Here is a 25,643-nt window from a genome sequence, read left to right on the forward strand (position 1 = left end):
GATAGGACTTTTCTTTCAAAAATAGTATATGAGTATTTCTTATAAGCAAAGAATATTTTAATGTCTGTTCTAAGTATACTAGGCCAGTTCTTTTTCAAAGTTGAGTTTGTATCACTTGGAGGCCATGTTAAAATACAGATTGCTGGCCACACCTCCAGAGTTTCTAATTCATTTGGTCTCTGATGGGACCTGGGAATTTGCATTTCTCACATGTTCTCTGGTGATATTGATGCTGATGTCCTGAGAACCACTGCACTAGGTCAAGATTTTCCTGCTTATGCACTGTTGACACTTTTGGCCAGATAATTCTTTGTTGCAGTTTGGGGGGTTGTCCTGTGCATTGTAGGATGTTTAGCAGTGTCCTGGTCTCTACCACTAGACACTACTACTACACCCCCTCTGATCATGACAATCAAAATTGTTTTCAGCACTGGCCAGGTGGCTCAGTTGACTGGAGCATTATCCCATACACCAAAAGGTTGTAGGTTGGATTCAGGGCATATACATAGGTTGCAGGTTTGATCCCTGGTCAGGGTGAATATGGGAGGCAATCAATTGATGTTTCTCTCTCTCTCTCTCTCTCCCCCCACCCCCAGCCCTCCTTCCCTCCCTCCCTCTCCCCTTTCCTTTTCTCTAGAATCAGTAAAAACATCCTTGGGTGAGGGTTTTTAAAAAGTGTCTCCAAACATTGCCAAATGTCCCAATTGAGAACCACTGCTCTAAGTGAAGTTCTGCATGAGGAATATGTAACAGGGTGGCTTGTAGGTGTAAGGACTAGTTCATAAATTTGTATTTGTCATTGTTGCTTATGACTCTAAAAAGACCATGAATTCAATCTGGAACTTCCTCTGCCTTCTTTCTTCTGCCTCTTGCTTTATGTAGAAGAGGAGGGGCAGTAAAGAAAAGAAGAATAAAGTAAATGGTAAAATGTAAACATTTGAAGGAATCTGAGTGATGGGTATATGGGATTTTTGTACTACTTTTGCAACTTTTCAGCATGAGTCTGAAATTATGTTTTTAAAATCTAGCCAGTTCATTAGATGAAAGGGAACTCCTAGCCCATATTTGGACATCAGGGGGAAATTGAGTATGGCATTGGAAAGCAATGGACAGACCTTTCAACTTAGTCAAGTCAGGTTCTGAACATAGGTTTGACCTGGCTTTTGTTGCTTAACTAACAGAAGAATAATTAACAGGTAAATCATTTGATTTCTCTCTGACTTGGTCCTATTGACTGTAAAAATACAGTGGTAGTGGAGGGTTATGAGGGTGAAAAGAAGGTACTTTTAGACAATAGAGTGATATAGCAGCGATAGTCTTTGTATTCCATTCACAGAGCACCAGAGTGCCTATGTAAGGCACACATTGTGCTAATTGTCTTCACAAACACATTTCCTTTAATCCTTGCAACATTTGATATGGTAAATATTATTGCAGTCATTTTTCCAAGAAAACAAATTGGGTCTCAGAGATAACTACTACCTTGACAATATTAAACAAACATCCCATTGGACTTTCCTCCCTCTCTTCATTTATTTATTCTTCCCTCCTGGTCTTGACACACACAAAACTGTTAGATCTCTAATCATGATCCTTGTTTAGATCTCTGTTATTCTGAATATTATAAATCAATGTGATTTAGCATGATAATCACCAAGACCTAGATCTTCTTGAACACATTCTGAAATACAAAAGTAAGTAAATTGTACACTTAATTCTGTTTAGGGTCTTCAACAGTAATGACCAACAAATCAATAAGAAAAGCATAAACAGAAAAATGCCACAGAAAAATGGCAAAAATGAGCAAACATTCACAGAAGAGGAAATAATATATATGACAAATTAACATACAAAGAGGTGTTCGGTATCATTAATGACCAAGAAAATGCCTATCAATATCACAGTAATATGCACATTGATCTGGCTAAAATTTTAACATCTGACTATACCAATCATGAGGATATGGATTTATAGAATACAGTACTGATGAAAGTTTAAATTTGTACAGCAACTTTGGAAAACAATTTGGCATATCTTCAAGTATATAACAGTTAAGTATTTTATAATTCAGCAATTCTATTTCTGAATACATACCAGTGCTGCCCAATAGAAATAACACTTGAGCCACATAATTATTTTTAAATTTTCTAGTGGTCATATTTAACAGATGAAATTAATGTTAATATACTTTATATTTTACTCAAAATATCCAAAATGTTACAGTAATATGTTATCTATATAACATACTATTAATGAAATAATTTACATTTTTAAACTAAATTTTCTTTTTTCTTCTTTTTTATTTATATTTTATTGATTGTGCTATTACAGTTGTCCCAATTTTTCCCCTTTTTATCCCCTAGACCCAGCACCCCACCCCACTAACTAAGGCAATTCCCATATTATTGCTCATGTACATGGGTCATACATATAAGTTCTTTACGCTACTCCATTTCCTATATAGTACTTTACACCCCCATGGCTATTCTAGTTATTTCTACTTCTTAATTTCCACACCTCTTCACCCATTCTTCCATGCCCCATTCCCATCTGGAAACTGTCAAAAACCTCTCCGTATCCATGATTTTGTCTCTGTTCTTTTTTGCTTAGTATGTTTTTTAGATTCAATTGTTGACAGGTATGTATTTATTGCTATTTTATTGTTCATAGTTTTGATCTCCTTTTTCTTAAATAAATCCCTTTAACATTTCATATAATAATGGTTTGGCGATGATGAACTCCTTTAGTTATTTCTTGTCTAGGAAGCTCTTCTGCCCTTCATCAGCTGGCACTCTTATGGGAACTCCCCTTTAGGTAACTAACTGCTTTTCTCTTGCTGCTTTTAAGATTCTCTTTTTATCTCTAACCTTTGACATTTTACTTACGATGAGTTCAGGAGTTGGCCTCTTTGCATCCATCTTGCTTGGGATTCTCTGTGCTTTCTGGAATTGCATGTCTATTTCCTTCACCAAATTAAGAAAGTTTTCTTTCATTATTTTTTCAAATAGATTTCCAATTTTTTGCTCTTTCTCTTCTCTTTCTGGCACCCCTAGGATGTGAACATTGGAACATTTGAAATTGTCCCAGACACTGCTCACACTATCCTTATTTTTCTTTTGGATTCTTTTTTCTTCTTCTTGTTCTGATTGGTTGTTTTTTGCTTCCTCATGTTCCAAGTCATTGATTTGATTCTTGGCTTCATCCACTCTATCTTGTTGTTTCCCTATAAATTGTTCTTTCAGTTAGTGAATCCTTCATTTCTGACTGGATCTTTTTTATGCTGTTGAGGTCCTCATTAAGTTCCTTAGGCATGATTATAACCACTGTTTTGAACTCTGCATCTGATAGAATGCTTATCTCCATTTTGTTTAGTTCTTTTTCTGGACTTTTGATCTATTCTTTCATTTGAACCATGTTTCTTTGTCTCCTCATATTGGCAGTCTCCCTGTGTTTCTTTTTATGTATCAGGTAAAGCTGCTGTGACTCCATGTCTTGATAGTGTGGTCTACTGTAGCAGGTATCCTGTAGGGTCTTATGACACAGCCTCCCCTATCACCTAAGTTGGGTCCTCAAGGTATGTCCTTCATGTGGGCTGAGTACACCCTCCTCTTGTAGTTGAGACTTAATTACTATTGGCAGGTCAATGGGAGGGATTTACCCAGGTCAGTCAGCTGCAAGGACTGGCTGTGACCTTTAACCACCAACTTTGCCCTCTATGGAGGATCAGTGGTGCAGGGACAAGGTGGTGGTGCTCTGACATATTCTATAGCTGTTCACTGGGTGCACAAGCTCTGTGGTTTCCCAGGTTGTGCAAGCCAGAGTCAGCACCCACCTGTGTTCTGCCGGGGCCACCCTGCCTGAGCTACAAAGCAGTCTGAGATGGCTGCTACTTGTGCTGGGCTTGGAGATTCCCGGGGAATGCAAGCTGTGAATCTAGGCAGGCTACTGCTAATGCTGGACCTGGGGCCACTTAGCAAGAGGTACAGGGACTGGGGGCTCACTGAGGCCAGCTGTTGCTTGTTTGATAGGATTTAGGAAGTTGTGAAACATGAGTCAAGACCAGCCATTCATATGGCAGTGACAGTTAACAGCTTGGGTGGACCCATAAGTTAGGTGGACAGAGTGTCAGAGTATCTCCAGTGTGGGGGCAAAGTGTTAGCCATGTTGATGGAGTCTCAGATATGGAACCTGCTTGCCAGCTCTTTGGTTCCATGGGGGGAAGGTTCAGAAAAGGGACTATGGCCTCTGCCTACCTTTCTGTTTGGGAGAAAGCTGTCTCTCAGCTCCTGCCTTGATGCCAGACACTTCAATTCCTCCCTGTATGCCACTGGTGCCTTTCCAGCTGCTATCCCGGTGCTTGAGCTCAGAGGGAGTGAGTGTGGTTAAGTCTGTGTGTGGGTTCTTTAAGAGGAACTGCTTGGGACTCCAGAAGTTTCTTCCACCTACTTAATCCCTGCTGGTTTTTGCAGCCAGAAGTTATGGGAATTTACATTCCTGGCACTGGAACCCTTAGCTGGGGTCCTGGTGTCGGGCTGGGACTCCTTGCTTCCAAGATATCCCTCCCAAATTTTTCTCCACCTCACGTGGATGTGGGAGCAGCTTGTTTCACATCTCCACCCTTCCTACCAGTCTGGGTGGATGTGGTTTCTTTAATTCTGTAGTTGTCAGACTTCCATTTAACTTGATGTCTGACAGTTCGGAGTGATGGTTGTTGTATAGTTTAGTTGGAATTTTGATGTCTGTACTAAATTTTCTAAATCCATTGTATATTTTATACTTCGAGCATTGTTCATTTGGATGCAAAATTTTCACTAGAAGTATTTGATCTGAATTAGATTTCATAAAATTTACAACTGAAAAAATAGAATTTACAACTGAAAAAATACTGCAGTCATTCCAAACTTACTTAAAAGTTCCAATATGAATCAAGTACCAAAAAATTATTTTCTTTTAATATATGCATACACATTAACACAACTGTTTCTTCTTTTATAGAAGATTTTATTTGACTTTGAAGGAAAAGCATTATCAGTTTTAAAACTACTCCTGCCCAAGTTAAACAAATATACTAATACATATGTCAATATTGTTATTGAATTCAAAGGGGTATTGCATAAATTTATAAGCAACTATAAATTCGTTGATGTCAATAAATCATTCTTTAATTAAAAATGATTTATGTTAGAAAAATGTGTAAAATTATTTTTGTTGAATTGTGTTCTGAAAAGTTTGTTTCCACACAAAATTCTGTACCTGTTTAAGTCACAGTAGCTTGTCCTTTTTTTATTTTTGGAGCTTCAAATTAGGTCACTTACATGTAGTCTGATATCAGTCTGATATGAATATGATATAGTAGAATGAAGCAATAAGGGAAACATAAGTCTCTTGTTTTAAATTACATTAAGTCTAGATTTTTTCTTTTATAACTAATGTGTGTGAAGTGTAAGCCATCAGTATAAAATTTAATTTTTACAAATCTAGCTGAAGTTCTTCGACAGATTTTAAATATTTTAAAATATTTAAACTATGAGTTCAATTTTTGAGGCCATAAATTGACATTATTTCTTCATAAATATGGGAGTTTTTTGAGACAAAGCATATTCCAAATATTAATTGAGCAGTGTCTTTTATGCTGTACTATTCATCTAAAACAGAAGAAAAGTAATTGTGTTTTTCAAATTTTCAATCAACTGATATTAGATAATGTTAAACAAATCCTGTATTCCTCACACAGTTTTTGGTGGCTTGGTTGAAGAATCTTCCATTTTTTGTGAAGAACCTTTTTTAGTGTATTCTCATAACATTCTAACAAATCTGAATATAACCACATATATATCAAAAAATTATTTCCTTTTTTGTTCAAGAAACTGAGCTGTTTATAGCTTGACAATTTTATAAGCTCAAATTCTTTTCAAATAACTTCAGGATGTTTCATAGGACATTTAATTTTGATTTCAAGAGACTAATTTCATCAATCTCTTTTTGATTGAGAAGAAAGTTACCAAATTCACTACATTTACTGGAAATCTCTTAATATTATCAATTTTACTCTATCATTTTTTACACAACAAACAGCTTTTCCTTTTGTTCTGCTCCAACAAATTGCAATTGCTATTCATCATGCAATATCCAATATACTTTTAGCTAGTCTCTTTCTATCTGTACTGTTCAGTTCTAATGCTAGTTTCTGCATCTCCTCTCAATCCTGCGTCAGTAGTATAGCTTGTTTTTAAAATTTTAAAATTTGTTCAAATGTATTTTTTAAAGGTTTTATTTATTTATTTTTAGAGAGGGAAGGGAGGGAGAAAGAGAGAGAGAGAGAGAAACATCAATGTGTGGTTGCTGGGGGCCATGGCCTGCAACCCAGGCATGTACCCTGACTGGGAATCGAACCTGCGACACTTTGGCTCACAGCCCGAGCTCAATCCACTGAGCTACACAAGCCAGGTCAAATGTATTTTTAACTAAAAGACATTTAATTACACTTAAAATAACAATGCCAACTTAATTTCCAATTACAACATACAAAGATCCTCATAATTTGTGCTATCTGCATCAAACACATTATAACATTGTATGGGTGCAAAAGAAAAATCATTTGAACTGAACTGATCTGTTGACACCATCTAGATTGGCCATGTATAGGAGAACTTCAATTTAATAATAGTATGCTGAGGGATGCAACAGTTCAAGTGAAATGTCACACCAAAACAAAGAAGTTGTTTTAACGAAAACATATATTATACCAGTTCAAGTTTCTAAATTTAAACTAATTAAAATTAGATGAAATTAAAAATTCAGTTCTTCAGTCAAATTTTAAATGTTCAGTAGACACATGTGATTAGTGGCTACCATATTGCACAGGTATATAGCCAAGAGAAGCTTGGGAGGATGGTGAAGACTGGATTGGAAAGAGGTGAGTTAGATGTAGTTACTGTAAAGATTCTAGTTTACATTTTGCCTGGTAGGTTCATGAGTGTTTGTTAAATTTAAAAATAACTAAGTAATTAAAAGTGAGCCATCTTAATAGTTTGTAATATATCCTTCTAGACAGTTTCTATACAAGTACCCTTGTATTTATCATCTATCTGTCTATCTGCCTATCTATCCAGGCATAGAACAATGTATACATGTATTCACATGTATTTAAGAATATTCAAGAATTTACATGCATGTATGAGTACATACAAAAGAATATGCACATATTCAAAGGACACATAAATAAGCTTTTATAGTATTCTCTTTTGATGGATTTCAAATGTACAGATTTTGAATTAATCATAAACCTTGACATTCTTATCATTAACCTATGTTTTGCTATGTTGATCCATGTTAGAATTTTTACTAAATTCTAAAAACAGTTCTAGGTATTTTACATGTGTATTTACATATGTATAAATTACAAGTGTTCCATATCATTATTTTGTCATTTACTTAGTCTTACTGTCTTCTTTATCAGTTGGTCTTTTTTTCCTTCTTACCTTTCCAACAGGAAGTAGTTTATCTCCCCACTACCATGCCCCTTACTCCTCAGTGGAGAAGCTCTGCTGCAGTAGAAAGTTCACAGCAACAGAGTTTAGGAAGAACTTTCAAAAGAAGCTAATTCTTATTCATGCCATGCCTGTTTGTTGCATGTGTATTTCACTATCTTTCTCTGTCTTTGTATTCAGTGTGGTGTTTCATTATTAAAAAAAATATATTTTAGAACTAACATTTCTTTTATAATTAGTAAAGTGATACTTTTCTTAGTAATGAATGTTGTGAAGTTCTAAACTGGCTTTAATATTATGCTACTACCTTTTATTATCATTTTTAATTGTTGTTCAATTACAGTTGTCCCCATTTCCCCCCATTACCCTCCCCTGCCCTACCCACCCCACACCTCCCACCCCACACCTCCCACATTCAATTCCCCCCACATTGTCTTTGTTCATGGGTCCTTTATACATGATACTTGACTTGACCCTTCCCCTTCTTTCCCCCACTATCTCCCACGCTCCTCCCCTCTGGTTACTGTTAGTTTGTTATTTATTTCCATGTCTCTGGTTCTGTTTTGCCTGCTTGTTTGTTTTGTTGATTAGGTTCCACTTATGGGTGAGATCATATGGCATTTGTTCCTCACCGCCTGGTATATTTCACTTAGCATAATGCTGTCCAGTTCCATCCATGCTGTCACAAGGGATAGGAGTTCCTTCTTTCTTTCTGCTGTGTAGTATTCCATTGTGTAAATATACCACAGTGTTTTGATCCACTCATTTACTGATGGGCATTTAGGCTGTTTCCAGTGCTTGGCTATTGTAAATAATGCTGCTAAGAACACTGGGGTGCATAGATTCTTTTGGATTGGTGTTTCAGTGTTCTTAGGATATAATCCCAACAGTGGAATTGCCAGGTCAAAAGGCAGTTCCATTTTTAGTTTTCTGTGGAAGTTCCATACTGTTTTCCACAGTGGCCATACTAGTCTGCATTCCCACCAACATTATACTAGGGTTCCCTTTTCTCCACATTCTAGCCAGCATTCATTGTTTGTTTATTTATGATGGCCATTCTGATCTGTGTGAAATGATATTTCATTGTGGTTTAAATTTGCATCCCTCTGATGGCTAGTGATGCAAGTATAGTTTTTTACCTCCTTTGTTAGGTTTATTCCTAGGTACTTTATTTTTCTTGTTGCTATAGCCAATGGGAAATTTTTTTCCTGATTCCTGTTTCTGGTATTTCATTGTTGGTGTAAAAAATGCCTTTGATTTCTGAATATTGACTTTGTCTCCTGCTGTTTTGCCAAAATCACTTATTAGTTCAAGCAGTTTTTTGGTGGATTTTATAGGGCTTTCTGTGTACACGATCATGCCATCTGCAAAAAGTGACAATTTTACTTCCTCCTTTCCAATTTAGATTGCCTTTTCTTTTTCTTGTCTGATTGTTGTGGCTAGGACTTCTAATACTATGTTGAACAGAAGTGGTAAAAGCAGACATCCTTGTCTTGTTCCTGATCTTAGTGGAAAAGCTTTTAGTTTTTGCCTGTTGTGTATGATGTTGGCTGTAGGTTTCTCATATATGGCCTTAATTATGTTGAGGTATGCTCCCTCTACTCCCACTTTGCTGAGTGATTTTATTATAAATGGGTGCTGTACCTTATCAAATGCTTTTTCCACATCTATTATTTTTGTCTTTCATTTTGCTTATGTGATGTATTACATTTAATGATTTGTGAATATTGTATCATCCTTGCATCCCTGGGATGAATCCCACTTGGTCATGGTGTATGATCTTTGTAATGTATTGATGAATGTGGTTTTCCAGTATTTTGCTGAGGATTTTATCATCAGCAATATTGTCTTGTAGTTTTCTTTCTTTATTGTGTCTTTATCTGGTTTTGGGATTAGGATGATGCTGGCATCATAAAAAGAGTTTGGGAGCCTTCCTTCTTCTTGGATTTATTAGAATACTCTGAGAAGGATAGGGGCTCCTGAAATGTTTTGTAAAATTCTCCAGTGAAACCATCTGGTCCAGGGCTTTTGTGTGCCATAAGTTTTTTGATTTCTGCTTCAATTTCACTGTTATTGGTCTGTTCAGGTTTTCTGCTTCCAGTTGATTCAGTTTTAGAATATTATATGTTTCCAGAAATGTGTCCATTCACTCAGGTTTTCAAATTTCTTGGAATATAGTTGTTCATAGCAATTTCTTACAATCCTTTGTATTTCTGTGGTCAGTTGTAATCTCTCCTCTTTCGTTTCTGATTTTATTTATTTGGGTCCTCTCTCTTTTTTTCTTGATGAATCTGCTTAAAGGCTTGCCAATTTTGTTTATTTTTTCAAAGAACCAGCTCCTGGATTTATTGATCCTTTGAATTACTCTTTTAGTCTCTATGTCATTTAATTCTGCTCTGATCTTGGTTATTTCCTTTCTTCTACTTGTTCTGGGCTTTGTTTGTTATTGTCCCTCCAGTTCTTGTAGATGTAGTGTTAGGTTGTTTATTTGAAATGTTTCCATCTTTTTTAGGTGGACCTGTATCGCTATGACCCCTCCTCTCAGGACTGCCTTTGCTATGTCCCATAAGTTTTAGACTATTGTGTGTTTATTTTCATTTTTTTCCAGAAACTTTTTGATTTCTTCCTTGATCTCATTGTTAATTCATTCATTGTTTAACAGCATGCTATTCATTCTCCATAAATTTGAATGTTTTTGAGTTTTTTCACTAGTTTCAAGTCCTTGTAGTCCAAGAAAATGCTTGATATGGTTTCAATTTTCTTGAATTTGTTGAGGCTTGTTTTGTGTCCTGTCATGTGGCCTATCTCTGAAAATGTTCTATGTGCATTTGAGAAGAATCTTCTTTGGGATGAAACGTTCTATTTATATCAGTTAAGTCCATTTGATCTGGTATGTCATTCAATGCCTCAATATCCTTGTTGATATTTTGTTTGGAAGATCTATCCATTGTTGACAGTGGGGTGTTAAAATCCCCCACTAGAAGTGTGTTGCTGTCTATATCTTTCTTGAAGTCCCCCAAGATTTCCATTACTTATTTGGGTGCCTCTACCTTGGGTGCATATATGTTTACAATGTTTATGTCTTCTTGATGGATTCCCCCTTGAGTATTATGAAATGTTCTTCTGTGTCTCTTTTTATGGCCTTTATTTTGAAGTCTAGGTCCATTTTCTTGAAATATTTTTTTCTAACCCTTCACTTTCAGTCTGTGTAGGTCTTTTGTTCTGAGCTGCATCTTTGGCAGGCAGCATATGTGCGGGTCATATTTTCTTATCCATTCAGCTACCCTATTTCTTTTGATTGGAGTGTTTAATCCCTTTACATTTAAGGTTGTTATTGATAGGTATTTATTCATTGCCATTTTCCCCCTTTGTACCTGTGTTCCTCTCTTATTTTTTTTCTTCATCTTCTTAAAGCATTCCCTTTAGCATATCTTGCAGTGCTGGTTTAGTGAAGGTGTATTCTTTTAGCCTTCTTTTGTCTGGGAAACTCCTTATTTGACCTTCCATTTTAAATGAGAGCCTTGCTGGGTGGAGTAGTCTTGGTTGCAGACCTTTGCTTTTCATTACTTGGCATATTTCTTAAAATACCCTTCTAGTTTGTAGTGTTCCTGTGGAGAAGTCAGCTGCTAGCCTTATTGGGACTCCCTTGTATGTTATTTCCTGTTTTTCACTTGCTGCCTTTAAGATTCTCTCTTTGTCTTGGAATTTTGCCATTTTAATTATGTGTGTCTTGGAGTGGACCCCTTTGGATTCCTCTTGATTGGGACTCTCTGTGCTTCCAGGACTTTGTGATTTTTTCTCTCATCAAATTAGGGAAATTTTCCATCATTACTTTTTCAAACAGGTTTTCTATCCCTTGCTCTTCTCCTTCTCCTCCTGGCATCCCTATTATATGGATGTTATTACATTTCATGTTGTCCTGTAGTTTCCTTAACCCCTCTTCATTCTTTTTGAGTATTTTTTCTTTTTCTTGCTGTTTCTGGGATTTTTTTTCTACCTTGTCCTCCAGCTCACTGATTCAGTCCTCTGCTTCATCTAGCTTGCTTTTGACTCCTTCTACTGTGTTCCTAAATTCAGAAATTGTATTCTTCATTTCTCCCTGGCTCTTATTGATAGGTTTTATATCCTTTTTCATATAATTTGCAGTAAGTCCTTGTTGCTTCCCCATAGTTTTTTATTGTTTTGAACTATCTGGTAGTTTACTGGCCTCTGTTTCATTAAGAACTCTTTCTGGGGATTCCTCCTTTCCTTTCCATTGAAGATTGTTTTTTTGTCTCCCCATTTTAGGGGAGACTCTTCTTGTTTGCTTTTGCTTCTTACATTGATCTACTTTGACTCCCTGAGCTTGTGGTGTGAACTTCTATGGTAGGAGATTTCTGAGATTCAGTGGTGCAGAACTTGATGCTCTTGGGATGCCCTTTATGCTGTTTATGTTGGCTCTCTGGATGTATTAGGTTTTGATTGTTGTTGGGTCATTATTTGCTGGGTCCCTCCCTCCAACTGGTTGACTGGGGGCCATGTGCCCACCACCTCTTATATGCTGTTGTGCAGGTGCTACCATAATAAAACCACAAAGCCCAGGAAACAAACCCACACCCACAAAAATAACTGCCTCCACAATCCCACTCTCAACAGCAAATGAATCAGTATTAATAAGGGTGTAAAGAGATTATTATAAGAAAGGAAAGTGAATATGATATGACCTACTGAAAGAAAAATGATTTTAAGAGGGTAGAGGCAGGAGCACTAATAAGAGTAGGGAATTGGAGCAATGCAAAGAATATAAAATTTACATCATAAAAAAGGGAATGAAGAAGTGGAATGGAATAAGAGAAGGGAAACATATAGTATTAGGTTTAAACAGAAATTTATAAAAATAAAATAAAATGAGAGAAAGAAAAAAAAGGAAACAAATAAATAGGAACCAAACTGGAGAAAAAGATGCACCACAGTTCTATCAACAACAAATGGGCTAAAATTAATATAGGTGGTATGGGAATAAGAGGGAAAAAAGAAAGAAAGAAAAGCTTAAGGGATGTCTAGAGAAACAGGAAGTGATTTTGAAATGATAGAGGGAGAGGGAATACTAAGAATGAGGAATGAAAGCCAGGATAAGACAGGGAAAAATTAAAACTTGAGATGAAAAGAAAAGGAAAAAAAGAAAAATTTTAAAAGAGGGCAGGATGAAAGAGAAAAAACAGGCTAAGACAAGGAAAAATTAAAATTTGAGATGAATAAAAAGTGTGGAAGAAGAGAATGGTAAAGTTTGCGATTTGAAATACAAAAATAGTGAAGATCCAGAGATAACATTGAAAAATGCAACGACTACCCTATGCACAACCAAATGAGCAAAGATTGATAAAGGTGGAGAGAGAACTCAGGTATTTTAATAGTGGGAAAAAGAATGTGGGATGATCATTGACAAGAAAATTGGTTTTGAGTGGCTGGATGGGAGAGAAATAATAGTAAGCATGTGGAATCAAACAAATTGTATCAAAAGAGAAAAAAAATTAAAATGAAAATAATAGGAGGAAAGAAGAAGGTAAAATGGGGTCAGAGAATGGAGGAGCAAAATATGTGAATTGAAATAAACTATAATATAAAATCTAGTGACAATATGCACAAACTTGAAGGACAAGAAATGAATGTTTAAAAGCTATGCAGGAAAGAAAATATCACAAATTATGGAGAAGAACACAGTGGATTTCATCTTGGTAGCATCTGGTATTTACCATTGTTTTTTCTTTCTGGATCTCCTTCTGTTGATGTCAAATGGTGACCCTGTCTGGCCTAAGGCAGCTTGTTCAAGACTACCAGAGATCTACTGTCTGTGGCTGTCTGCTTCAGTTGTTAATCTAGTCACTCTGCATTCAGCAGTCAGACTTAAGTACCATGGGTGTGGCAGAGTCCCTCCTTGGGTTGGGGCTATTTCCCCTCAGGCTGCTACTGATCTGAGGGGAGTGGTCTGCCTGAGCAAGATGACTGCTGCAGTATGGCGGATGACTACTCAGCACCAGGGTCCCAGCAGCTATTGTCTCAGTTCTCTCCCCAAAGCCTTCATCTCCAGTCTCTACTCAAGCGTCTCTAGTCTACTCTACATCCTTCCTTTGCCAGAGCCCAGGGTAAGTGGCTGCAATTGAAAATGTATTCATTGCCCCTTTAAATGGCTCTTCACATCTCCAGCTATCTATCTCTGGCAGAGAGAAATCCTGCCACTTTTTACAGCTGGATATTATCTGTGTACTTTTGGGCTCTGGTGCTATAGTCTGGGGATCCCAGCTTAGGGTTTAGATCCCACACTTCTCAGGGGGATCCAACCGGCTGCTTAAGTATCCCTCCAGCACTTCAGCTGCCTCCTGTGGGCATTCAGCCAGTCCTATTGCATCTCTACCACACTCCCTATCTGTCAGGTTATGCTAAAGCTTCTTCTTCTGTCTTTCCATGGTTATAAGGCTTCTCACTTGATATTGTTCAATTCTTGTTCCAGATGACTTCTCCACAATTTAGTTGTAATTCCAGATTGGTCCTGAGAGGAAGTTAGTGTAACTTCCACTCACTCCTCTGCTATCTTGGATCTCCTGCTATTAGCTTTTAAAAAATTTGAGATATAACTGACACACAACATTATTTAAGCTTTGGGTGTACAACATAATGATTCATTATTTGTATAAATTGTAAAATGTTCACGATGATAAGTCTAGTTAACATCTATCACTGTACAGAATTATAATTTTTTTCTTATGATTAGAATTTTTAAGATCTACTGTCTTAGCCACTTTCAAATATACAATGCTGTATTATTAACTATATCACTATGCTGTACATTACATTTCCATGGCATTTATTTTATAACTGGAAGTTTGTACCTATTGGCTACCTTCAGCCATTTCTCTCAGCCCCCTTCCTCCCAGCTCTGGGAAACTCCTATCTGTTCTCTCTATCTGTGAGTTTGGATATTTTAATTTTCTTTAAATTTTTTACTTTTATAATTCATATGTGAGTAAGATCATACCAACTTTGTCTTTCTCTGTCTGACTTATTTCATTTAGCATGATGCCCTCAAGGTCCATTCATGTTGTAGCAAATGGCAAGATTTCCTGTTTTATGACAGAATAGCATTCCAGTATATAGATGCCACGTTTTCTTTATTGCCTCATCCATTAGTGGACATGTCTTGGCTATTTTAGTGGACAGTTGCTTCCATATCTTAGCTATTTTAAATACTGCTACAATGAACATAGGGGTACACACATCTTTTCAAGTTAGTGTTTTTGTTTCCTTCAGATATGTAACTACCCAGAAGTGGAATTGCTGGATCACATGGTAGTTCTTTTCTTAATTTTTTGAGGACCCTCCATACTGTTTATCATAGTGGTTGTACCAATGCACACTCCTACCAATAGCGGACAAGGGTTCTCTTTTCTCCACATCCTCACCAACATTATTGTTACTTGTCTTTTCATGGTAGTCGTTTTAACAGGTGTGAGGTGCTATCTCTCTGTGGTTTAGTTTTGTATTTTCCTGACGATTAGATGTTGAGCACCTTTTCATACATATGTTGGCTATCTGTGTATCTTCTTTAGCAATTGCCTGTTCAGATCCTCTGTCCATTTCTAAATTGGATTGTTTGATTTTTCGTTTGCTATTGAGTTACAAATTCTTTATATAGTTTGAATATTAACCCCCTATCAAATATGTGATTTGAAAATAGTTTTTTCATGTGGTAGGTTGCCTTTTCATTATGTTGATGAAATGTTTCCTTTGCAGAAGCTTTTTAGTTTGATGTAGGATGTAGTTACACTTGTTTATTTTTGGGTTTCGTGGGGTTTTTTGCCTTAGCTTTTGGAGTCAGATCCAAAACAACCATCACCAAGATCAATATCAAGAAGCTTATCACTTATGTTTTCTTCTAGGAGTTTTATGGTTTCAGGTCTTATGTCAAATTTTTAATCCATTTTGAGTTAATTTTTATATATGGTATAAGGCAGTTGTCCGATTCCATTATTTTCCATGTGGTTGTCCAGGTTTTCTCACCATTTATTGAGCGCTGTTTCCCATTGTATATTTTTGGCTCCTTTGTCATGAATTCATTGACCATATATAGATTAATAATGACTTAAGATGACCCTCTCTGAAGGCTGTTAACTGTATTGACTCTTAAGCTAAGTATTAGGTTAAATAAGTTATCATTTTTGACCACATGAATTAGAGTATTAAGAGATGAATGTTAGAAGTAAAATATTTGGATCAAGTTAGAAATTATTATTGATATTGCTAAAATTTCAAAATTTTGACTTCATTGTAGAATTATTAAAGAGATTTTTCATATAACAATAATAACAATAATAGCAGTGGCTATTACTTACCTCATTAAAACTGATATAATAACGTTTACATGTATACAAATCTACACAGTAGTCAGGTCTCCATTTGTAAAGGAAGCAATCACATCTAGGGTTGGATGAATAACCTCACAGGATATTTGGTTATTTGCCTGGAAGCCTTGCCTGGCTCCTTAAGGATAAAGGAGAGGAAACTGATAGAAATAATTGTGTGTCTGATCACTGGCTTTAGCTTTCATTCATTTACTCCTATATCTGTCCTTTTGTGGTATCACATAAATAATCAGCAGTCCTTAGATATATGGTGTTTGAAAGCAATGAGGGGATTGTATCCAGTTTGCTTGGTTAGTTCCTGGGTATTCTCTCCCCATCACACCCCCCTCATCTGTCCTGTCTACCTTTCCAAGACCCCACAAGTACACTGCCCACCCCACTTTACCTGAATGCAGTGAGCGATGGTTCCTGGGATGCTATTCTTTCCAGGGAACAGCAATGTGGAACAGGGAGTGATCATGATGGTAAGATGCCTTGACAATAAAGGCATGGAAAAATAAAATAAAACTCCTAAGACATTTACAGTGGCTAATACCAAATACTTCTTAACAGATAGCTAGGGAGGGAGGGAGGGAGGAAGTCAGGAAGGAAGGAAGGAAGGAAGGAAGGAAGGAAGGAAGGAAGGAAGGAAGGAAAAGGGAGGGGAGGTAAACAGAGCCACTAATTTAAATCTAAAAAATGACCTTTCCAACCAAGGATCTGATGTAATGCTTCTGCAGATATGTTTGGTGGGATAAGTTAGAATGCTATATTTCTTGAATATAGATACTATATGAGATTAATAGCGATATGTAACTGGTACAGTTTTATTTCTCTTAGCGAAGCTAAAATTCATTTCTTACTATTTTATGTCTGTCTGTTCATTCTGGTATACTATGCATTAGTCAGCCTGGGCTGCCATAACAAAATCCCATAGACTGGGTGGCTTAAACAACAGAAATTTATTTCTCACAGTTCTGGAGGCTGAGATGTTTCAGATCAAGATTTTGGCTGATTCAGCCCCTGGAGAAGGTTCTTTCTGGCTTGCACACGGCCGCCTTCTCACTTCTCTATGCCCTCACAAGGACTTTCCTCAGTGCTTGTAGATGGCTCTTACAAGGCCACCAGGCCTATTGCATCAGGCCCCCACCCATATGCCCTCATAAAAGCTCTGTTTCCAAATACAATCACACTGAGGGTTAGGGGTTCAACATAGGAATTGGGGTGAGGGACACAGTTCAGTCTTATGATAAATGTTTCATTATACCCTTAAATTAAATGATAAATTGGGTTAACAATGGATTGTCTTTACTGTTTTGATTTATACCATTATGCCCATTGCAAACAACTGCCTAAAAGAAGTGTACATTTCATCCCTGGCTGTTGTGGCTCAGTGGATTGAGTGCTGGCCTGTGAACCAAAGGGTCACTGGTTTAATTCCCAGTCAGTGCACATGCCTGGGTCCTGGGCCAAGCCCCCAGTCTGGGGCACGTGAGAGGCAACTTGATGTTTTTCTCTCCTCCTTTTTCCTCCTTTCCCTCTCTCTAAAAATAAATAAATAAAACCTTTAAAAAAAGAAGTGTACATTTCAAAAGAGTTCAATGAGTAAAACTACAGTCAGCTAAGCATACTATCACATTTTAAGCTTGAAAACAACAGGAGTTTCAATCCAAGCCAGCAGAATTCACAAACATGCATCATATATTTTTTATACAATAGCAGAGGAATTTATACAATAAATTGCATTGTATAAATTTGTATACAGTAAATTGTAAATTATATAAATTTTATACAACAGCAAGGTTATCTTGTACAATAACCTTGAAGGGTTGCTGTTTTCCAGTGTGCTTTGATATTCCTATGGAGGAGGAGCAGAGGTTGTCTAAGCAATGAAACCACACCTAAGTCCCCTGGATGGTACCACTGTGCTGTGCCTCAGAGAGGGAGGCGAAGGTTTTCAGGCCATTTTTATATAATTGTCTTTAGTATTCATGATTGGGATATGAAAGGTTCGTATGTTTGTGTTTAGCAAAAATCTTGGCATGAATTGTATCTATACTGAATAAAACCAGAAATTCATTTAGTCCTCTTGAGAGGAAAGTCCTTATTTACACAAGTTCAGAGATCTTTGTATGAAAAAGTTAAGAACAGATGTGAAAAGAGGCAATTTTAAGATTCTTTCTTTTCAGAAAGATTAGGTGGGATGTTGGGGAGACATTCCCAGCAGACATATCTAAGGACGGAGTGCCATGCCATTTCAGAGGAAAGCCATCATCAGCCTGGGGGGAGATTCCTATTATAGTGGAAAGAAGTGATGCAGGAAGATGCCCCCCTGTTCCTGGGACCTGCTCCTGGTGTTGCTGCCGATTCAGGCCTCCAGAGCCTCTCACCCACATACCTAGCATGACCTGACTCACGGTGCCAGCACGACTTTCACGTCTGTGCCCTCCTTCCTCCACCTGTCTCTTCCTCCTGTTCCTTAACTGCTCTTTGGAATAAGGCAGGGAACATGCATGATCCTCTTTATCATGCAGCTAACTTGAGATTTTCTTTTTTGCTAGACTCTGAGTTTCTAAGGCTCTTCAAGTGCCTGACTCATAATAGGAAGCTTAAAAATAATTAGTGATTGGAATAAAATACTGACTGAGGATTTTCAGAAGGGGACACTGAACCAGTACCTTTTAAAACCAGGTAGGGTGCTAATCCTGGAAGTCAAACAGACAGGACTTTGAGTGGCATGACCAAAGCTGCGGTCATGGGTAGCCCAGGACTGTGCTCGCTGGGTTTCCGTACATACTTGGAATGGGTACAAAGCCCAGGAAGTTATGTTTGAGTCAAATCCCTGAATGCCAAGCTAAAGGATTTACAGAAGTCTTAAAGAATTATTTGCTTTTTCAGTGCTTTCATTGCTTGAGTATGCTGCAGCTAAATGCAGTCAATGTTTATTTATCTGAATATTAAAAAATGAAAAATGGCCTGTTAAGAACCTCTGAATCATTTTCTTTTTGGGCCTCCCTACCTTGTAGCCAGATTCTTACTTGTTAGGATACAGGGAGAAGGAGAAAAAATGAAGATAAAACTGAAGCTCGCTTAGTTGCTTTATTCTTAGCTATGTCATAAGCAAAGAGATCAATATTAATTTATTACAATCGGGATGATACTGCTTTTAGCCAAAGACTGTTTTAAGACAGGGGCAAAAAGTAAATTAATTTAATTTTGAATGTAAGTTATAAAGATTAAGGCAGTACAAAGTTAGAGTGCATTTCTGAGTGGGAACTTATATAGCATTGAGAATTATCTTTATAAAAAGAGTAATGTGATAAATATATCACCATAATATATTAACCAGTGTCTAAAGTAACTTTTGCTCTGAACTTTGAAGCAGAAATGCAATTAATGTGTATAATGGGATTTTGAATCACATATGGATTGCATTTATCCAGAGTTTCCCCTTGGTCTAATCATCCCTCAGAATCTCTAATACCGTAAGTACTGTAAAGTACACTCATACTAGATTCAGAGAAAGAGTTTCAGCTATTTTCCACATGCCTTCACTGACATACAGAGGGAAGTGGAGACTATTTGCTGCCAGCACTTAAAATGATAATGTGCCAATGTGAAAACACTCATTGTAAGGTCCCGGTCTACATATATCTGCCAAATGTGTTATGTATTGCATTTCTGTTCCCATGATAATGTCTCTCAAGCTCTCTTTAAAAGTGAGGCGATTGTTTAATTAGGGATAATCATTTCCCTGTGTGAATTATTCACGCATGATATAATTTTTATCAATGCATGATGCACCTAACCATATGTACAGGGACTAAAGGGTGACTGGGTTGAATGGAAGCACTAATTTAATTAAGTGGTGGGATAGCAGACAAGTTCTGCCCTAGTTTCTTGCTAATTTTTAATAATAAGATAAAATGCATATATGTTTTTTAAAAATTCCAAGCCTGGAAATTTATTCATGAACTGATCACCTTAGACAGTATGTTCTAAGAAGCATTTTGCTATGATAACAGTAAATAATAAATATTAAATGATAGTGGAACTTTTATATCTGTCATCTCATTTCATCAGTGTAAAATTAACAGCCACAATGGGAATCATCAGCTGGGCAGTGTTTTAAGCAGCACCATTTCAATTCCTTCTGGAATTTGACATGCACATGTTATAAGAAAAGATTTGGAGAAAATGGTCCATTAAAAAGGGAATGAAGTGTCTCCATTTGGTCACAAACAGCAGTCCTTGAGGGGAACTATGGCTTTCCTAGTGGGGAAAAGTGACACTTAAATCCATCCTCTGAAATGTTCTCATAATCTTGCCTGGCCCTGGTGCGCTGGCCTCCCCAACCCCAGCAGTCAGGTTGCCTTGGATTGTCTCCAGCTCTCTCCTCAAGACTGTGCTGAAACCACCAGAAAGGCCCAGTGACACCATCCATCATGCTTTAGCCTAAACAACCTGGGAGTGACAGTGTGTGCCTGCATGTACCTGCCTCTGCAAGCCATCCTCTCTCAGGGCCTAATTTAGGGTGTGTTTGGAGCAATAGATGTCTTTCAAAATTGCCGTGGAAAATCTTTAAGCGTTGTGTAGTCAGGCAGAACTACACGGGCCCTCCAGCGCATGCGTCCTCACTAGCACTTGTTCCCCCTCAGTTCCAGTGTGACAGCTCACTGTTCACCTGTCTGCTCCCCTTACCAGAGTGCCAGCTTCTTGAGGGCAGCAGGGCTGGCCCACGCTTTCCCAGCTCTGTAACCCTGTATCTACTGCAGTCCTGAGAAGACAGTAGCCTCTCAGTCAATGTTTGTTGTATCAGTAATAAAAAGCATACATTTGGAGGCAAACATGTATGGAATCCATTCTTCCTTATCTACATTACTATATGATTTTGGGTATCTTAACCTTTCTGAGCCTTAGTTTCCTAAAAACAGGTACAGTAGTCAGTTCACAAGTACATAGCTGGGAGGCTGTGAATAAGTCACGTGTGAAAAACATATTGTAGACTCTAAGGACTCTCTGGTTGTTAGTACATTAACATAACAGATTTTCTCTGTATTGATTACACATCATCAGAGCTGTGCTAGGTGCTGGAGAGATGAGGACAGACAGGTAGGTTTCTCCTCGCAGGATGAGAGTAATCTAACATTGTGACTTGTCTTCTAATTATTTTTTGCAGGGGGAGGGAACTATGAGGCTTAACCTTGGGTGGATCACTTACTAAATGCATTGACTGGTGTCTTCTGTGTAAACCCCTCACTTAAGAATGAGAGAGCACCTAGTTCCCCATCGCTCCTGTTCCTCACAGTACAGTGTCTGCAGTTTTCCCAAGTTCTTATTCTCCGCTCTTTTGCTAGTACTCAAGAATATTTCCAAATTATGGATGGGACGATGTCATATCCCAGCATAATAAGAATCAGGAAATCCTCCCACCCTAAAATTAGAATGTAGCATCCTTTGCTATTACAATTCGATAACTATTCTTTATGAGGAAAGGCAGCTACTTGAAGCCATCCATGGGGAGAGTGAATTCAGATGTTTTCTGGGGCACTTAAAAGTGCATCTGAAGGCACTCCTAGAAGTGAGTGCCCACTGCTAGAAGTGAGCTGATTAGAAAACTCGAAACGTTCATTAGAACAATGAACTCCTTTCCAAACATTCACCAAGCCCACCTTAAACAAGAGACAGAAGGAAAATGGTACCTTGAAGAGAGTCCCCAGTGTTGGCTTGTGTCACTTATGTTAATGGGATGATAGAAAATCCCAGCTTGTGGGTAATTTTTTAAAAACCCATGCAACTTTGATATTAAAATATATCATTAATGTTTGACAGTATTTTTCCCATGTATATTGCCTGTTGAGTGGTAGGAAGATATGTGTGCATGTGTGTGCATGTGTGTGTGAACATGTGAACACACATGTCCATGGGTGTGCATGTAGATGGGCATGCATTGCTTATAGATTCACAACCTCTAAACCCTAAGTAGAAAACACGTCTAACTAGTAAGCATTCACTCTAAATGTTTTTAAAAGAAGTGCTGTGTTGATAAACCATTGATCACACCTGCATCATTCATGACTCCCTTTTCTTTAGTTAGGACAGAAGTTTGTATTTTTCCACCAAATATTTTAAGTTCCTACTATGAGCAAAAGATTGCGCTGGGAGGGCAGCAGAAATACAGCTGGACCCTGGACTTTTGGATGTTTGAAGACTTCCAGGAATCCCCAGAGTCTAGGCAATATCATTCCCATTAAAAGTAACATGAATCTTTTCAACTTTCACTAAATGTTGAACCTCCCCAAGCTCAGTTCTAGGCCCAGCTCCCTTCTCATCCTCTCCAAGGTTTCAATTACCATCTAAATGCTTCTGTCACCCAATTGCATACCTCTAGCTCACTCATCTGCTTTGAGCTCCAGAATCATATCCCACATTAAGTCTCTACTTGACTATTGGTGGTACCCCAAATTCATCGTGTCCAACTAGCCGGGGGTGTCATCTAAGTGAATTAATCATTTATGTAGTTCCATGTTCCTCATGCTAAATTTCTGGTGCACCACTTCAGTAATCTGATTTTATTGGTTAAATCTCTCTTAAATCCACACACTTCTCTCCTTTTCATAGTCACTGCTGTAGTCTTGGTCACCATGATTTCCTGCCTGGATGATTCAACTAGACCTCTCACTGGCATTTCTTCTTCCCTTCTGGCTCCTCTCCAATGCTCTTTTCAATGTGAATCTGATCAGGTCTTCCCCTTTGTGTAAGGCCATTCATCAAGGCCCCATAGTTTGTACACAGAAACCCGGAGTCCTCAGTGTGGCCTCCAAGAGCAGCATGGCTCCCTTCCCTTAGTAGTGTATCTTCCTGCCAAAGGGCCTGGAATAATCTTCTGACTTTTTCATCTGGTTAACTTTTGGCTGCTTTCTAGACCTCACCTCAAAGGAAACTTCCGCAGAAAAGTCCACTCTAGCCCCTTAAACCGTCCATTGCACTTACCACAACGTGCAGTTGTATGTACACTTAGTGGTGTGTTTCCTGATCAGTGTCTCCCCACAGGACTGAAGGTCCACAGCACAAGTGCCATGTGTTCCTCGCTGGAGAGCTAGCAGGAGCTTTGTACTGAAGGAGCTTTTAAGCCAACTTAAGCTGTTTGGAATTTACCTTAAAAGCAGTGGGAAGTCTTTGGAGGATTTTTAAGCATGAGAACAGTGTGATTGGATTTTCACTTTGGAAGAATCATCTTGGATGAGGTGCAGAGAAATCCAGACAAATACTCCCAAAACAGAAATGAGAGAGTCACAGTGGCTGCAGGTCCCTGCCAGTCTTCTCTAGTCCACTTCTGTCCCTCCCTTCTAAATCCAGTCCAGCAGGTTACTCACCAGCCTTCTCAGACAAGTGCTGGATCATATCTAGTCACTTGAACGTTGATTGAGTTCCTAACTATGTGCTTGACACTAGGAATAATAAAGTGAGAAATGGTCCAGGTCCACATGTGTATCACCAGCCCACGTCACTCGCTCTGGTGGGAGAAACTGTTCAATGATCAGAGAGTGGAATCCTGCATGGAAGTGCCACAGTGGGAGTTTGAGTGGAGTTCTCAGGTGTATAGGAGGTTATAACTAAAACAATTCCCTGGTAGAGCAAGAAAATGCCTCACAGAGGAGGAAGCACTTGAACTAGGATAAACTAGGTAGGAATGGTGGATTTTTTAAGATTTTATTTATTTATTTTTAGAGAGGGAATGGAGGGGGAGAGAGAGACAGACAGACAGACAGACAGACATCAATGTGTGGTTGCTGGGGGTTATGGCTTGCAACCCAGGCATGTACCCTGGCTGGGAATCGAACCTGCGACACTTTGGTTTGCAGCCTGTGCTCAATCCACTGAGCTATGCCAGCCAGGGCTGGAATGGTGGATTTTGTCAGGTAGAAGCAAATGGGAAGGGCCTTATAAGTGGCTGGAACAGCATGTGTAAAGTCCCAGAGCTGTAAAAGGGCATGGCAGACTGGGGAGTGGCATTAGCCCTGCGGTCTCACAGCTGCAGAGAGGATGTATGGGAATGGGGATGAGGAGGGTAGTAGGAGATGGAAAAAGACAGGTACGTTGGGGCCATTTTGTAGAGGGCCTAGTGTTCTTGACTCAGAAGAATCATACTATGGGCTGCCAGAAATCACTGGACCACTCTTAGTATCTCTGGATTAAAAAATAGCACATGAAGAAATAGTTTGCATTGAAGGCCTAATGGTTTATTAGGGAAACAGTGACTGAGCCAGTGAGACTAATGATCTTCTGAATCCCAGAAACTGAAGAATGACTAAGGTCCTGAGGGAAGCATTGCGACCTGGGCCTCTAGGGAAGAGAAGACCACAGTTCCCGCGGGCGGGCCTGGGCCTGCATTGGGAGCCTGTGTCCTGGGCCTGGCTGCAGGCTGGCATGCTCTGCCGTGACAACAGTCTGGGTTTGTGTTTTGCAGTTCGGTGGAGAATGGGAGACCACCCGATCCTGCAGACTGGGCTGTAATGGACGTCGTCAATTATTTCCGAACAGCGGGATTTGAGGAGCAAGCTAGTGCTTTTCAGGAACAGGTAACAGTCTAGAGAAACACGTGATGAACACAGTCACTTACCTCCCTTCCCCACAGAGGCAGGAGGGAGTGAGGAGGAAGAGGGCCAGGGAGCAATGAGGGATCAGTGGGGCTCTCTGCTTTTCCTGCATTCCAAGTCTTAATCATATCAAGCCCCAAGACACTGAGGAGGGTGGGGAATGGAAGAAGAAAAGTGACAAGCTAATGATTCCTTCCTGCAAGAGGAAAACCCAAGCCCTGAGACACAGTCACAGCTGCAGAGAGGAGGGCTAAAGCGCATTTGCAGCTGCATATTCTGACAGACCAAACAGCCCTACCTTCAACATAAACACACTAGAAAGCAGAAAACAGAAAAGAATGAAAAAGGAGGGGCTAATCTGACTTAAGAGACAAGTAGCCCTGTCTACTACTGGCCTTTGCCCCAGCTGAGCTGAATAGCCTCCTCCAATTTGCTTTCCGAGTGCTCAGCAAAGTAGAGTGGTAAGAGCACAGGATTTATTTAAATCCTGGTCCTTCTAACACTGTATAACTCAGCCAAGTTACTACATCCCTCTGAGTCTTGGTTTGACATCTATAACATGAAGCTATCAATGCCTCACTTGATTGGGTGGTATTGTAAGAATTCAAAGGTAATATATGCACAGTGCCTGGGATAGGTCCTGGCACAATGTTGATGCTCTTCAAAAGTTAATTCCCTTCCCATAGGTCCAGGGTTAGTATTGGAACAAGGGAGGGAAAAACAGGGGGTATCTCCCAACTGTCTGGGTGATTCCTGGCCCCATTTTTCAGGCTAGGTCAAATCAATAGGGATGGTGCTTTAGGTGCTTTGACCATGAAGAAGCAAATTGGGGAAGCATGTTGTGGTCCACACCAGACCAACTCTGTAGGAAAACACAGAGTTCCTACTCCCCATCCATAAAGGCTGCCATCTTCCTAGCATTAAATCTAATATTATAATCGAGGACATTGTGAACTGAAGAATCTGTTGGGCTGCTTCTTCCACATCCTGTTAGCTCGTTCTTATTCTCTCCAGCTGGGTTTGGATAGTTGAACTTTTCTAATATCGTATATGCCAACCTCTAGATTTCCTTCAACCAATGTTTCTTTTAAAGCTGATCCCTATTTATTTTTTGTTAATTTGGAACATTTGGCAAAATAACAGCTTAAATCACTTCACATCCACCAGAATAACTAAAC

At 38.6% G+C, this 25,643-nt stretch overlaps 1 protein-coding gene across 2 annotated transcripts in view; it reads left to right on the forward strand.

The window, feature by feature from the left end:
• SAMD13 (sterile alpha motif domain containing 13) overlaps window positions 1-25,643 on the forward strand; it is a 52,526-nt gene that overhangs the window by 11,236 nt on the left and 15,647 nt on the right. For both annotated transcript variants that reach the window (XM_028511134.2, XM_028511133.2), the window contains exon 3: window positions 24,336-24,447. In XM_028511134.2, the coding sequence (XP_028366935.1) occupies window positions 24,336-24,447 (112 nt within the window). The remainder of the gene's footprint in view (window positions 1-24,335; window positions 24,448-25,643) is intronic.

Source organism: Phyllostomus discolor, chromosome 5 (genome assembly GCF_004126475.2).
Source record: "Phyllostomus discolor isolate MPI-MPIP mPhyDis1 chromosome 5, mPhyDis1.pri.v3, whole genome shotgun sequence".
Lineage (NCBI taxonomy): Eukaryota > Metazoa > Chordata > Mammalia > Chiroptera > Phyllostomidae > Phyllostomus > Phyllostomus discolor.